A 14072-nucleotide genomic window follows, 5' to 3' on the forward strand; every position below is an offset into this window, starting at 1 on the left:
ACGACATGTACAAAAATGTTAGAGCCTTCAAATCCAAGCTAACTTTATTCTCCAGACAAATTGCAAACAAATCTTTCGCTCATTTCCCCACACTTGCCATGCAGAAAGAGGCGACGCGAAACGCAAAGAAATATAGCAAATCCCTTGACGACCTGCACGGAGAATTCTGCCGTCGGTTTTCTGATTTTGAAAACATTGAAAAGTCACTTCAGCTGGTGTCCTGTCCCCTGTCAGAAGACCCTGAAACAGCACCACAGGAGCTGCAATTGGAACTGATCGATCTTCAGTCTGACTCCGTCTTAAAGGAGAAGTTCAACTCTCTTAAACTGAATGACTTTTATGCTTCACTTAACGAAGCCACGTTTCCAAACCTCTGGAGGACGGCACAGAAGATGCTGACTTTGTTTGGCTCGACCTACGTATGTGAGCAGACATTCAGCATCATGAACATCAACAAAGCCCCTCACAGATCCAAGTTAACTGACCAACACCTCGGATCTATCCTGAGAATTGCCACTACAAAACTAACTCCAGACTTTAATGCACTGGCAAAAAAGGGAGATCAACAACACTGTTCCCACTGAAACTGAACGTGAGTTTCTTTACTGTGTTTATTAAAATGTAATTTAATTAAATAAGACTGGAGTAACAGCTAAGTACAGTACGGTCCGTCAGCGCCGCGCACTACGTTGTACTTAGCTTCCACTCTAGTCAATCATTGTGTTCACACAGGGCGCGCTGCGGTCCGTCTCCGGAGCGTGCCGCCAACGGCACTGCGCTCTGCTCCGTTTCAAATACGCAACGAGTCTATTTTCACCGGAGTGCGCTGCAGGCACCCGTCAAGCTGGACAGAATATGACAGCCCGGACAGGAAGTCAGACAAGGAAACGCACAGAGCATCCAGTCAATTTCAAAATAAAACAAACCGTTCATAGATGCGGTTCATTGACTGTACAGTTATTTTACAGCAAAAATAAATACGTCTGGTAAAGTCTCAAAAAAGTATCTAGGGCAAAAACAAAGCCAAATAATTGTAATCTGGCCTACATCATTACTAATGTGTACATGTTTACAGTCTGAGTGATAAGTGGGCTATACCGAGAGTAACAGGTTTTACTTTCACCGTGCAGGTTGAAATTCATAGTACTATATAAGAGGGTAGAATATTTCTCTATGTATCCAGATAAAACTAAAGGTAAGATCTGATTTAATATAATTGTTACTGATTTAAGAGACTAACTGAAACGTGAACGCAAACATCAACAACCTGCGGTGGTGTAATGTAATATTAACTGAGCGTCATGCTGCTTAAACGTGATAAATATTCTGCATTGTCTTCCACACACACCAATTCAACAGTCACAAGTTGATCATATTGTAAATTTAATGACGCTCATTGAGAATTTGTACTAAAAATGGACTAAACATTGCAGTGATTGTGACTGTGTCTGTATTTAACACCTTTGAAAGGAAGGTGTTAATACAGGAAATCAGTGTTACACACAAAGTGCTGCTGTTATTGTAGTTAGGAGGAGACATAGGTACAATAAACGAAGACATAAAGATCACGTTTTTCCACACACATGTTAATATGTTTTAAATGTCATGCATTTATTTTTGATTTCGCTTCAATAATCGTTAACGAAGAGAAACACCATGATTAAACTACAGGCTATTGTTGCCTTTTTATATCCAAAGAAAACTGAACATCCACAGCCTCTGCATTCAAAAGAATTTCAACATTGACATTTATGTCTTCCTATTTCCCTCTTTTCACCAACATTATATTTTAAACTGGGGATTTCCTTTTTCTCGGGTCTCTCGTCTCTCCCCCAGCTCGTTCCCTCCGGTGCGCTCCTCTCCATAATGTGCTGGTCTCCTCCCTCTAAAGCCCGCTGCTGCTACTCTGTAGGACGCTTGGATTGGGGCACTTCACCAATAAAATACTATTTTATATTTTATAAGCAGTTTGCCACCACACTGCACCCTTCACATAGGATTCAAAGGTAAAATTATCTCTCATATGATTGGACTGTGTTATTGTAACCGCTATCAGCATCAAAGTAATTTTAGCAACAATTTATAATCCTTCTTAAAATGTAAGGAAGACTAGCAGAAGATTTTAACAGCCTCTGTGGTTCTGCAAGAAGTTCATGTTTAAATTGTTTTTCTTTCTGTCTTCAAGGAAATCAATGCTCAAAGGAAACAGCAGTCCAGACTCTGATTCCAGCTCCGGTGAGGTTCTGCACACAAATTGGCTGTCTGATTATATGAGAATATTTAACATAAATTTAATTTATCAGGCTGGCCCATGTGATGACAGTTTAAAATAATCTTCAATAGAAAGTGGCAGGAACACTTTTGTCTTAAAACATAAATTCATAAAGCTGATCATATTATTGGATTCATCATGTCTTATTATATATTTGTTTTTCCTCTTAAATATTTCTCCTGTCTTTAAAACAAACTTTAGAACCTGAAGTTTAGCAGAACCTGAGGACAGATCTGATTTCAGGTCTGAGGCATAAACATCACAGTAAAATTCATTATACTTTACATTTAACTCCATGATTGTTTTTCTTTATTACAGAAGATGCCCTCAGATTCAGATCCATCAACAACCCCTGACAACATGGAGGACTCGTCCCCTGAGCGTTTCCTGTCCTCTCTCCATGGAGTTCTTCTCTTTAGTCATTAACTCTTGAAAACAGTAGCACAACATGCCAGACTGTTTGACAAGTCTGTGATTGAATAAATGGAAATGGAATCTCATGCATATCTTGTTATGCTTATTGGCTTTAAATGTTTAGTATTAAATAAGTTTGAAGGCCATTTATCTCAGACGAGCCCGGCTGTGACAAGCTGAGCTTGTCTGTTAGCTTTGCTGTTGTCTTAGCTGTTGTTGGTCAAGAAGAAATTAATGTCAGTTCAAGGCCTTTTCAAATGTGAGCTATAAACTTAACTGCTAAATTATTTTACTGTGACCAACACTTTGTAGTGCTCCAGTTAATCAGAGACAGTCAATTCAGATTTAAAAAAAGTTTATTTAAACATTTTATGAAAAACAAAAAACTTCAATAAACAACCCCTGGCTTCATTAACCATGTGGAAAATAAGTAAGGGAGACCATCAGGTTGAACTGCTGGGACATAGGAGAAAGTATAAAAAATAATTTAACAAAGAAATCCAAACATAAAATATGATGGAAAAGCAAATCCAACACAACCCTCCAGCATCTGGCCTTTCAAACACATGGCAACATCATGGAAAGAAAATAGCACCATTGAATATTGACCAGGATCTCTGTGTTTTCTCTGAGGATGACTATGGTAGCCTTCTCACTGTTCACTGTCACAAAGCACCAGACTCTGTCCACCTTCTCATTGTTCACTGTCACAAAGCACCAGACTCTGTCCACCTTCTCATTGTTCACTGTCACAAAGCACCAGACTCGGTCCACCTTCTTCAGTTGTGCAGACGTCGATCAGCTCCTCTGGGTGATGGCAGAGAGGACTCTTCATCTGGGAGAGCTGCTGGTGTAAGGTCATTTCTACCACAGTGGATGAGCAGGGCATCTGGCACAGGTGAAAGAAGGAGGAGGTTCCTTCAAACTAAGCGACCCCAGCCTGACCTCTGTAACAGGTGTGCAGACAAAGGTTGAAATTAGTCATTTTTAGGTTCTGTTGATTGTAAAATGGAAAAGAAAACATCACCTTTCTATTTAACATTTAGCTGGTGTATGACTCAGTGTGATTTTTATTTTAGAAGACTGTATTGTTAACAATAGCTTGTTTTTACAATCCTCTTATGAAACTTCAATAAAAATCACAGGATATATAACTTTTAACAGATGATTTTAACTTACACTTCACCTCTGTGGAAGATGTCAGACCATCTGCTTTTATCTCTTCTTTGCCTAAATGAAGATACAAAAAACAATTGATTTACTGTTTACTTAAATATATTAGAAAAGCAGACATGAATCACATTGCAAACTATCAGTTTCTAACAAAATACAACATATCTTACCACCTGTAGTCTACGGTCTGTGGTGCTAACCTAGCTTAAATATAGAAAAATTTCGGCAAAAACAGAGGACCCAGCAGCCCACGTATTTTCAATAATGATCAAAATAGCGGGATTTTTTAAAACACAGTGTGTTTAAATATTAGACTTTGAATACGGTGGTTTGTTGTACTTACACATTTCTTCATCGTAGACCGGTAGAGCGCTTTCGGCGTAGCTGGGCTGCGTAAGTCATCAGGGCAGTACGCTAAATGGGCGGGGCTTGTTACCAGGGCTCCTCCCACCGGACCCTACTGCGCAGACTCTGGCTCCAAATGACGCCAAAATCGCAAGATGGAAGCGCCCCTAAGCGGCATATTTTGGCTTCAAGAACGTTGAGTGTGAACAGCTACAGTGCGCGCCCACTGGTTTATAGGCATGATCAAATACAGGATCAGAGTGGATTTAGAACAAGAAACTTCACAGACATTTTTGGGGAGCACTGAGATTTATTTCAACTGGTTGAAAAGGAAGATAGTATGTGACCTTTAATCAACCGACCCTCCTCCAAAAGAAAAAAGACGAAGAAGTTAGAAGTCAATTTTGTTCTTGTTTAATGACAACCCCTTCAAGTAGGAAAACAGCTCACCAGTGCAATGATTAACACCAAAAATATGACTCTAATAAGCTGTGAAAGAAGAAAGTGAACAAGTTACAACTTAATCATCACAAAAGTTATGAGAGCGACCAGTTCAAAGCAAACTTACGGTCAGAGAAACAACCATGGTTTTGTAAGCGTGGATATATGTGCACGTTTGGATTTCTTAAAATCCCACAGAAAAGTATCTGGAAATAATAAAACATGTACTCATGTTAAATAAGAGATTCTCCTGATCTGAGAGTCCTCTTTAGTATCACAGTGATGGTAGTGCAGTTATTGTCAGGGAATAGGAGCAGAGATCAGGTATTCTTATTATTTTACACTGTGTCCGGTTCAGAGAGGATCTTCTTGGCAGAGTCCACAACTTAATGAATGTTAAACGCACGAATGGGAGCATTCAGTAGAAAGATTAACTGTACAGTGTTATAGAGGGGAGGCACCATCAGGACAAGAACCATGCCGTTACATTTTCTCTGTCTCTGACATCAAGTTAAAAAAGAAAAGGCCAACAGCTGAGCACTTTCCCATGGCGCGTTTCACTCAGTCCTCTGTTAGTGCAAAATAAATCTCACACCTCAGTCTGCAGCTGCTTCAATATCCAAAATAAATCGCTCTTCTTGCCACAGAAAAATAGACTGTATTACATAACTACTTCATCACAGCATGCTCTCAAGGCAGGTCGAGTTGGGTGCAGGAACTCTCAGGTCACAGGCTCTTTGGCAGGCGTACAAATCAAGAGTAACCTGTGGAGTCTCGCCTACAGTCTCCATCCACCATCCGGAGATACATTCTCTAAAAAAAAACATAAATATGGAAACATTCAAGGACAAAGTCTTCAAGCACGCTGTCTCAGACTCTGCAGGTTCTTCACGTCCGTCTGATCCAATTTCAACGCCTCCGTCCCTCCTGGGTGAAGAATTTGAGGCGTAAAAACTGATTTGCTGGTCCTCTTGTTAAGGTGCCTCTTCAGGGTTCAATCTGCAGCTCTGTGCTCCGCCCCAGAGCTCAGACCAACCGCTTCTGTCGCTCCCTGTTTCAGCAGCTGGCTTTAGCAAAGAGTGTCTGTGTTAAAGGAGAGCTGCACCTGCCGAACAAACACACATCAATCAATCAGTCAGTCAGTCAAGAGATTTTATTTTCATAGCATCAAATCAAAGCAAGATGTTATCTCAAGATGTTTTCTTCAAAGAGCAGGAGCCTGTACTACCAAGCAGGACTTTCTGTTTGAGAGTAACTTCAGGGTTAACTCTTTGTTCTGAGGACTACGGACATGGTTCACTTCTTACCAGAACAGGTTTTGTTCTGGATAAGAGATCAAAATCAAGGTGCGATCCACTTACTCTTTCCTCTTCAAAGCTGATGAGTCCTTCGTCATCGTCGCTCTCCAGCTCCTCAGGCGCCTCGCTGATCAGCGCGTTCAGTTCCGTGTTTGCCGGACGAGACTTCAGCAGGTTGAGGATATGCTGCAGGGGTGACTGTCTACCACCGGGGGGCGACACCTCCTGCTGCTCCAGGTTATCGCTCTGCTTCTTGGCAAAGTTGACAAACACCTGGGTGGGAAAAAAACAACAACATTCATTATAAGCATTCATTTTCCTTTTAACTTATTGGAGCTTCACTGTTAAATATTTAGGTTTTCAGTCCGTCTGGGTCATGGTTGTTAATGAATGTTTCATGTTGGCTCACATTGTCCAGCGTGGTCTGACTGACTGAGTAATCCTCGATGCCCAGAACCTCCACCACCTGTTCCATCTTACTGAACACCTGAGCCAGAGAGATCCGCTCAGACTTCAGCTGGTACTGGACCTTGGTGTGGTGACGCTCCTGCAAACACAAGAACAGAAGGGTTCAAGTCCGAAACAGCTCATAGAGGAGGGGGAAGGTATCTCCTATATTTATATATATATATAAAGAAGAGATTTATGAAGAAATGTCCTGAAAAAGACCCTCAGTGTGTTTATTAAATAACTTGTTTAGTGCTCATAAGATGCTAGGTGCTCGTGGGTTTCTAGGATTGATGGGTATTAAGAAACCTACCTTCAGCACGGCCTCAGGGAAGTTTCTATTGAAGAATCGAACCACCTCCTTCACATTAGAGCTGCTCTTCGTCCTCACTGTGATCATGTAGCCGTCTCCAAACCTGCGACACAGAAAACACAAGTGATTTTAGAATGATCGAATTTTGAACTGAATCCTCTTTGTAACTCTAACATCTTTTTGAATCTTTGAAATATCCTATAAGTCAGACCATTTTTATCCCATGAAGATGCTACTTTTTTTTAACTCATGCTTAAATCACTAGCCATATAGATTTATAATAACTCAATTTTTACCGGATTACACAAACATCTCAAAGAGAGCTTCAGTTTGTGTAACATGCTGCAGCAGAGGTCATTTTAAAGTTCTTTTAAGTCTTTTTATAAAGCTCTACATGACCTCTACATGTTCCTCCATACATCACAGATCTTCTTAATTTTTATGTAACAGCTGGATCAATTTGATCCTCAGTTTCTTTATTTTTATTTTTTATGTCTCCAACAAAAGGGACAGAGATTTTAGTTTGTATGCATCAAATGTACACCCTGCTGATTTGTAAAGTAACTTAAGACCTATCTTTGATCTGACTTTGTATTCTGAGTAATGTTTTATTTCACAAATTGCAGAAACATATAATTCTCGTCCTATTTCAGCTGTAAAATGTGTATTTCTTGGACGTGTCATAACTTGTTTACTTAGAATCGATAGGATTTAAGTTTTGAGACAGATGACCAGGAAATGACTGTCAGCATTAATATCAAACTCGGTATAAAATACACACACTACACAACCTCTGTAAACACATCTTTCTCCTGCTCACCTGTTCTTCAGGTGTTGGATGCTGCCCAGACATTTAAACCTGCCGTTCACCATGATGCCCAGTCTGGTGCACAAAGCCTCACACTCCTCCATGCTGCAGAGGGAAACATGAGATAATATATCAAGTAAAGTACAGTCAAAGTATCCTCTGTGTGTGTGTGTGTGTGTGTGTGTGTGTGTGTGTGTGTGTGTGTGTGTGTGTGTGTGTGGACTGAGGTGTCTCACCTGTGTGATGTCAGCACTACAGAGCGTCCCGTCTTGATGATGTCGAGGATTAAATTCCAAAGGAATCTGCGAGCCTTTGGGTCCATCCCGGTGGTGGGCTCATCCTGGAGAACATAACAAAAAGAACAATTCAAAGTCAAAATAAAAGTTACATATACCCCAACAGGTATAAGCAGTTTCTGATTAACAGGAGCTCAGCGTAAGATCAAGCAGGAAGTCTGGTTATATTCTCTCCCATAATTCATTCAATTTTCTTTATTCAACTTGGCCACTCCCTCTCTACCACTCCCTCAGTCTCTCAGCTCTGGTGATCAGCTGGTTATGGGCGTTTACTCTTTAAGTAATCAACCAAACAGATTCTGCCACAACCTCTCTCAACCAATCATCCTGCTGCGGTCAAATCTCTCCCTGTATTTTCTCTCTTCCACAGTCAGTTTGTCATTTCAGTGCGATCCCTGTGACCCTCCTCCACCCCAGTCACCTCCAGTCCAGCTCAGCAGAGTTCAGATACAGCCTCAGAAACCCACTCCTCATCACATCCTGCATTCTTCTATCACCACCACCAGGGTCTACACTAGCCTGCTGAATGCATGAAGTCATCATGACGGAGTCTCATCGCCAAAGACATTGCATAATCTTCTCCTAAACTGTTAAATCAATAAATGTAAACTCTGACTTAAGTCTCTCCTGATTGAATACGTAAAGAAGAAGCCATACATTGAAAATAACGATTGATATATAAGAAGAGAACAGCTGGAGGACCAAACATTTGAAGTATTTCTCATTCTACATAGTTTTTTTATGGTGACAATATTTAATTTGTTTTAATTTAGAAATATGATATTATTGTTACTGCAGATGTAGCAGAACTGTAATGATAATATGAGGATATGTGGAAGAGAGAGCTTTATATCAGAGAGCAAAAGAAGGACATCATCAGTGTATAAGGATGTATGGAGCTGGGTGGATGGTATTTTTAATGATGTGATATTCTTACACTCTGTTCCAACGGCTTCAGTAATATAATATTTTAAATAAATAATTTAACATACATGTTGTTCCTAATACAGACTGATGCAGCACATTCATCCAACATGCATACCTGTACGATCTTCTTACCAGGAAGATGAGTGAGGGGTATCCGATCAGAGCGATGGCTGTGGACAGCTTACGTTTGTTTCCTCCGCTGTACGTGCCGGCAGGTTTGTCTGCGTACTTTGACAGCTCCAGCTTTTCTAACGCCCACTGCACCACCTGGAGGAGGGTGGAGGTCAGTCAGTGTGACGGTTTGATGGAGATGTACTGTATATGTTCTAAGTTTATTAAGGTGTAGAGGACACTGAGGTGAAGATGTTTCAAACCCGTGTAGAGAGAACATTTCTTCATTGTAAGGAAGTTATGGTCAGTCTTTTACTTTAATGCTTATAACTCGACAACACCAAATGTTTGCAGGTTCCGACATTTATATTTTTGATTATTGTTTATTGTGTACCACTTTTTGTGGTATTTAGTATTAGTATTTTCAAATACTTATTAATCTGTGCAACCTAAGTTATACGCATACAACAAACAATTCTATTTTTAGAAACATTGAAAAAAAAATGTTAAAATCTCTGCACACCTGAATATGAGACGGGTGACGGAGGAGGGTGAAACTTAAAGACGATGAGAAAAGCTGTCGCACACCGTCTAACTTTAAACAGATGTATTTATTAAATCACACAACGTTTCAGTGTTACCGACCTTCATCAGATAAAATGAAAGCATCAAAATATTTCCAATCCAGTCTTCTGATTGGTTAATTGAAAATTCAGGCAGTCTCTCTGGTTGTATACAGTATAAATACAAACATGGAAATGATGCTGCCTTCATACCTGATGAAGGTCGGTTAGACCAAGATGTTGTCTGATTTAATGAATGAATCAGCATAAAGCGAGACAGTGTGCTGCAGTTTTTCCTCATCATCTATCTAAAAACATGAATGTTTTTAAAACATTCAAGACATTATTTGATTTTTTCAATACTTTTATCAGCAGAGGGCAAATGTATTTTAATAGTATTGATTTGTTATAGAAATACAGTGCTATATTGTTCTTGGTGCTTAAAGTAATGTCATATAAAAGAGTATGAAATCAAATGTATGAAACTAAAAATCTATACAAACTTAAGTTATGCTCGACCTATTACAGATTTTAATTCCATGATCATTTAAAAACAGATGTCTTCCCTGGTTGCTTCCCAGTTTTGGGTTTTGCATTGGTATGTGATGTTGAAGTTCATGGGCTCGGCCATGTAATCGTTAAACACAGCGGTGTGTGTAAGTGTGTTTTTAATGTACGTGTGAGGGACTGACCCTCTCCTGGTCCTTCCAGGGAATCCCACGGAGGCGAGTGTAGAGCTCCAGGTGTTCTCTGGCTGTCAGGTCGTCAAAGAGAGCGTCAAACTGTGGACAGTAACCGATACTCTGCTGCACACGAAGCAGGTCCTTCAGGATACTGTCACACACAAACACACACACAAACAGATATTAACCTATTCTATTGAATTCCACAAATCCCGATGACTTTGAGGGATGCTTTGAAGACATCCACTCTTCTGCTGTTAGTCTGTCCAGCAGATATTTGCAGGTTTTATCTCTAATTCAGTCACAAGAGCATTAGGTTCAGAGGTCAAATATCAAACACTGTTTACAGGTGAAAAGGTCAGGTGATGAAGCTGGCTTTATGCAAAAAGGCATTGTCACGGTAAAACACAAAGCAGCAAAAGGCCTGTGGTCGGATTTGAACCCATAGTGGCTGTGAAGAGGACATAACCATAGATCATTTATTTTGGGTAATAAAAAGTTGGAAATGTTATCTTATAAAAACTGCGTTGCAGTAACCACCAACTCTGTCCTGATTGTAATTTTTTCACTCTAACTGCATTTATCTGTTAGCGCCAGAGATAGCAGATTTAATCCTCTTGCAATGAGGGTTATGTGTATATAAAGAGGCTGACTAATTTAAATAGGCACAAAAAGCAATGCTTTAGAGAACCAGGCCCTGAATGTTGGAAATACATTTAATGAGACCCATGAAAAACCTTTTCATAATTTCCGGCAACCATTGCATGTAATAATTGTGTTCACATATATTTGATCATACAAGATATTTAACTTTTTTTTTTTTTCCTGTTCCCTGTCTAATAAGTCAGTCTTAATGTGACGTTTGTGCTTGCTGTAAAACAAAGATTACTGAGGGAAACGTTTTCTCATGTTTTCTGATTCTGACCTGTTTCCGTTAATGAAGGCCTCTCCTCCGGTCGTGCACTCGTCACCCGTCAGCATCTTAAAGGTGGTGGTCTTGCCGGCTCCATTCACTCCCAGAAGACCAAAACACTCGCCGGGCCGGACCCCCAGACAGAGTCGGTCCACAGCCAGGATCCGACCCATCTTCCTGGATTTATACACCTGAGGGACACGCACAGAACACACGTCAGAGTCCAAGAAGTGTAAGCTTTAACTGCCAACCTTGTATGTGTACTGATCTTTTTAACATGCTGTAGTTAACAAGGTTGTCAAAATGTTAAATACTGTGCTCATTTGCTGATATGAAAATGCACATATTTCACAAGACATGTGCAAAGGAGAGGATCGAGTCCATCAAAAAATATCAGGCAAAGACCTGCACACTGTATACGTATATTCACAAAAACATTGGCTCATTTATTTCCGTATTTTTCACTCTCGGAACGTGCTTTGCCGATGTTTCTGTACAATTTAGACAGGGTGCACTTTTTTTGCCTGCACTATTTGATTATAAAAAACAAGAATTAACACATACTGTATATATGTTTATATACACACAATATTGGGGGTCTAGGACTCAATATAGTTTTTACTATAATTGTATCAAAGGCTGGTATTGTGGCAACCCTATAATGCTTCAAATGATTCATTGTTGTTTAAGTAAAATAGGTTTTTGTGTCCAAATTGGCCCTAATTTGAAACATTATCTTCTCGAGATAATGAGGGGATGAGGGGACGTTTTAAACCTTTGTCAGGTTCTCGATCTTCAGCATGTCGTTTTCAGCGTCTCCTCGCAGGACTCTGTGTCTCTCACAGGCCACGTCTACGTCATCATCGTCTATAGGCTGGCAGCTGACCGGCACCCTCCTGCACAAACACACACACATTAAAATTAAATAAAAAAATACAATAAAATCAGAGCTCGGAATAACAGTGTGGATCATAGTGGATAATTGCATTTATACATACATACTGTATTCAACTTAAAAAGGAAAAACAAAAATCTTGTGAAAAAATGAAAAGCTGTCTAGCCTGCACTCAATTAAAAAAAAAAAGGTAGTCAGTGTCCTTTCTTCTGTCTACAGAGGACTTAAAGTGTTAAAAAGCTCTTAATTTTGGAAATTGTTCCGGAAAGTTTATCAGAGCAGAAATCGGTTTTCCTTCCTTCCCTTACGAGAATAAATTCAAAATGTTAAAAGTAAATTAAAATGTCAAAGAAATCTCCCCCTCTGATTTACGGTTCAATATACTTTTATATTTCTGTTATACTCTGCACAAAGACTGAAATCTTTATTCTCTTGATTTAAAACTTTATTTGGATATAATAATGTATTCACAATGTTTTAAAATCATTTCAACTTACTTCTGACTTTATTCTCAACATCTGTACTTCAGTCTCAAAATGTTTAATAGAAAAAAAATGCACTGCATGCATACACTGAATGTTTCTGTACCTGCTACTTTGAGTGGTGAAGCTTGTATTCATACCTACACGCTTCTCTGTGAGCCACAAATTTGAATCTCAAATATCAGTTCTAAATAGAAGGTCTGTCTTTAAATCTGAATCAGTGGCAGTTTAACCTGACACCTCACACTCACGGAGGTTTCCTTAGGAAGTTGTACTGGCAGAGGATGGTGATGAGGAAGCCGACGAAGCCTTCAATTGTCATGGCAACAAGTCCTCGAGTCACAATGTCCCACTCGAACGGAGACTTCATCTTGTCAAACTGACCTGAAAACACACATTGAAAACAGCTTTCTTAGTTCACTCTGCAGCTCATCGATTTTTCGTAATGTTTTAACTTAACCTCTATATAGTCCTACTGAGATCAAATTTCTCTTGAAAGGGAGAGCTGGCCAATTATAGCAGCAACTCACAGTTTCAAAAACAATCAAACTCATACAGTAAATTAAAAAACCTTAAAATAATCAGCTCAAACATTTGCATTCAGAAAGCCTGGATTCAAGACTTTTCACTTCTAAATTAAAAACATTCAGGGTAACCTAGTTTTATAGTCTAAAATCAGACTGCAGATTGTTTCAAGCCAAAGGAAACCTCTGTCTTTCCCAACTCACTTCGGACTGTGTGGACGACAGATTGGCTTTATAAATGGAGATATACAAATGACCAAGCCAGCATGAACTTAAAGTAGTCCAGTTGACCTTAGAGTAAAAGGTACAATGATGAGTAAGAGAGCCACAGTCTGTGATGAATCTCAGTGCACCATGATACACACTGTCCCACATATTAGGACTTGAAGTAGTACATTAGTGTTCATAGTGTATAATACATCACCATAATACAGCACAGGTCAAAAGGCAGCCTCCTCCAGTATCTTTTAAATGTAAAAGGAGAAACAGGGCTTGTTTCTGTAGTAAAAACTGAGTAAAACCTTCAGCTCTTTAGCCATAGACTTAATGTGCTCCCTGAAAAGTTGTCATCAAGTAAGTATTTAAAAGATAACTAATTTTTTTGCACATCTTTCCTAACAATTTTCTCAGACAAGTTTGGTTTTATCTGCATTTTGTACAAGTTTCAGTTGATAAAGCTGATCTAGTACCACGGTAAATCAAATGCAAGCTGAACATTTGCAAAAAACTTGTGCAGGTGTAAGTGCTTAAGCAGTAAATGACAGTATCATCAACATAAAAAGAGGAATTTGGAATACTTTTTCCAAGGCAACCAATTTAGATAGTGAATAATAGTGGGCCCAGTACCAAACCTTGAGGTACCCCCTATGAATTTGTAGAATATCTGAGGTAACAACTTTTAACTTAATAGCCTGGGTTTTAGCAGTAAGATAGTTGGAAAACCATCCAAACACAATGCTCTTAAAACCAAGAAGTCAAGTAAGATGCAGATATCAACAGTATCAAAGGCCTGGGAGAAGTTTAAAGAAAAGAGACAGACAACGTTACTTACTGTCTAATGTTTTATGTGCATATCACAGCCTTGTTCACTTCACTCATCATAGAGCCTCATTATTGTCCAATAATATTACACACATAAATTAGATCTAGGGTGTTTTTTCATTACCA

General features: G+C 39.3%; 1 protein-coding gene and 1 long non-coding RNA gene across 3 annotated transcripts in view; both read right to left on the reverse strand.

Moving 5' to 3' along the window:
* Window positions 1-3261: 3261 nt before the first annotated feature.
* On the reverse strand, window positions 3262-4434 carry LOC132973836 (uncharacterized). The gene is made up of 4 exons (XR_009673076.1): window positions 4203-4434; window positions 3866-3916; window positions 3461-3633; window positions 3262-3376 (listed from the first exon to the last, which is right to left on the reverse strand). It is a non-coding gene; the product is annotated as an uncharacterized LOC132973836 (long non-coding RNA).
* A 168-nt stretch (window positions 4435-4602) lies between these two features.
* Window positions 4603-14072, reverse strand: part of abca2 (ATP-binding cassette, sub-family A (ABC1), member 2) — a 76878-nt gene continuing 67408 nt past the window's right edge. For both annotated transcript variants that reach the window (XM_061037459.1, XM_061037458.1), the window contains exons 39-49: window positions 12633-12765; window positions 11780-11900; window positions 11017-11195; window positions 10101-10242; window positions 8867-9001; window positions 7748-7851; window positions 7524-7616; window positions 6704-6806; window positions 6353-6490; window positions 6007-6216; window positions 4603-5750 (exon numbers count right to left, since the gene is read on the reverse strand). In XM_061037459.1, the coding sequence (XP_060893442.1) occupies window positions 5715-5750; window positions 6007-6216; window positions 6353-6490; window positions 6704-6806; window positions 7524-7616; window positions 7748-7851; window positions 8867-9001; window positions 10101-10242; window positions 11017-11195; window positions 11780-11900; window positions 12633-12765 (1394 nt within the window). In that variant the 3' untranslated portion in view covers window positions 4603-5714. The remainder of the gene's footprint in view (window positions 5751-6006; window positions 6217-6352; window positions 6491-6703; window positions 6807-7523; window positions 7617-7747; window positions 7852-8866; window positions 9002-10100; window positions 10243-11016; window positions 11196-11779; window positions 11901-12632; window positions 12766-14072) is intronic.

Source organism: Labrus mixtus, chromosome 5 (genome assembly GCF_963584025.1).
Source record: "Labrus mixtus chromosome 5, fLabMix1.1, whole genome shotgun sequence".
Classification (NCBI taxonomy): domain Eukaryota; kingdom Metazoa; phylum Chordata; class Actinopteri; order Labriformes; family Labridae; genus Labrus; species Labrus mixtus.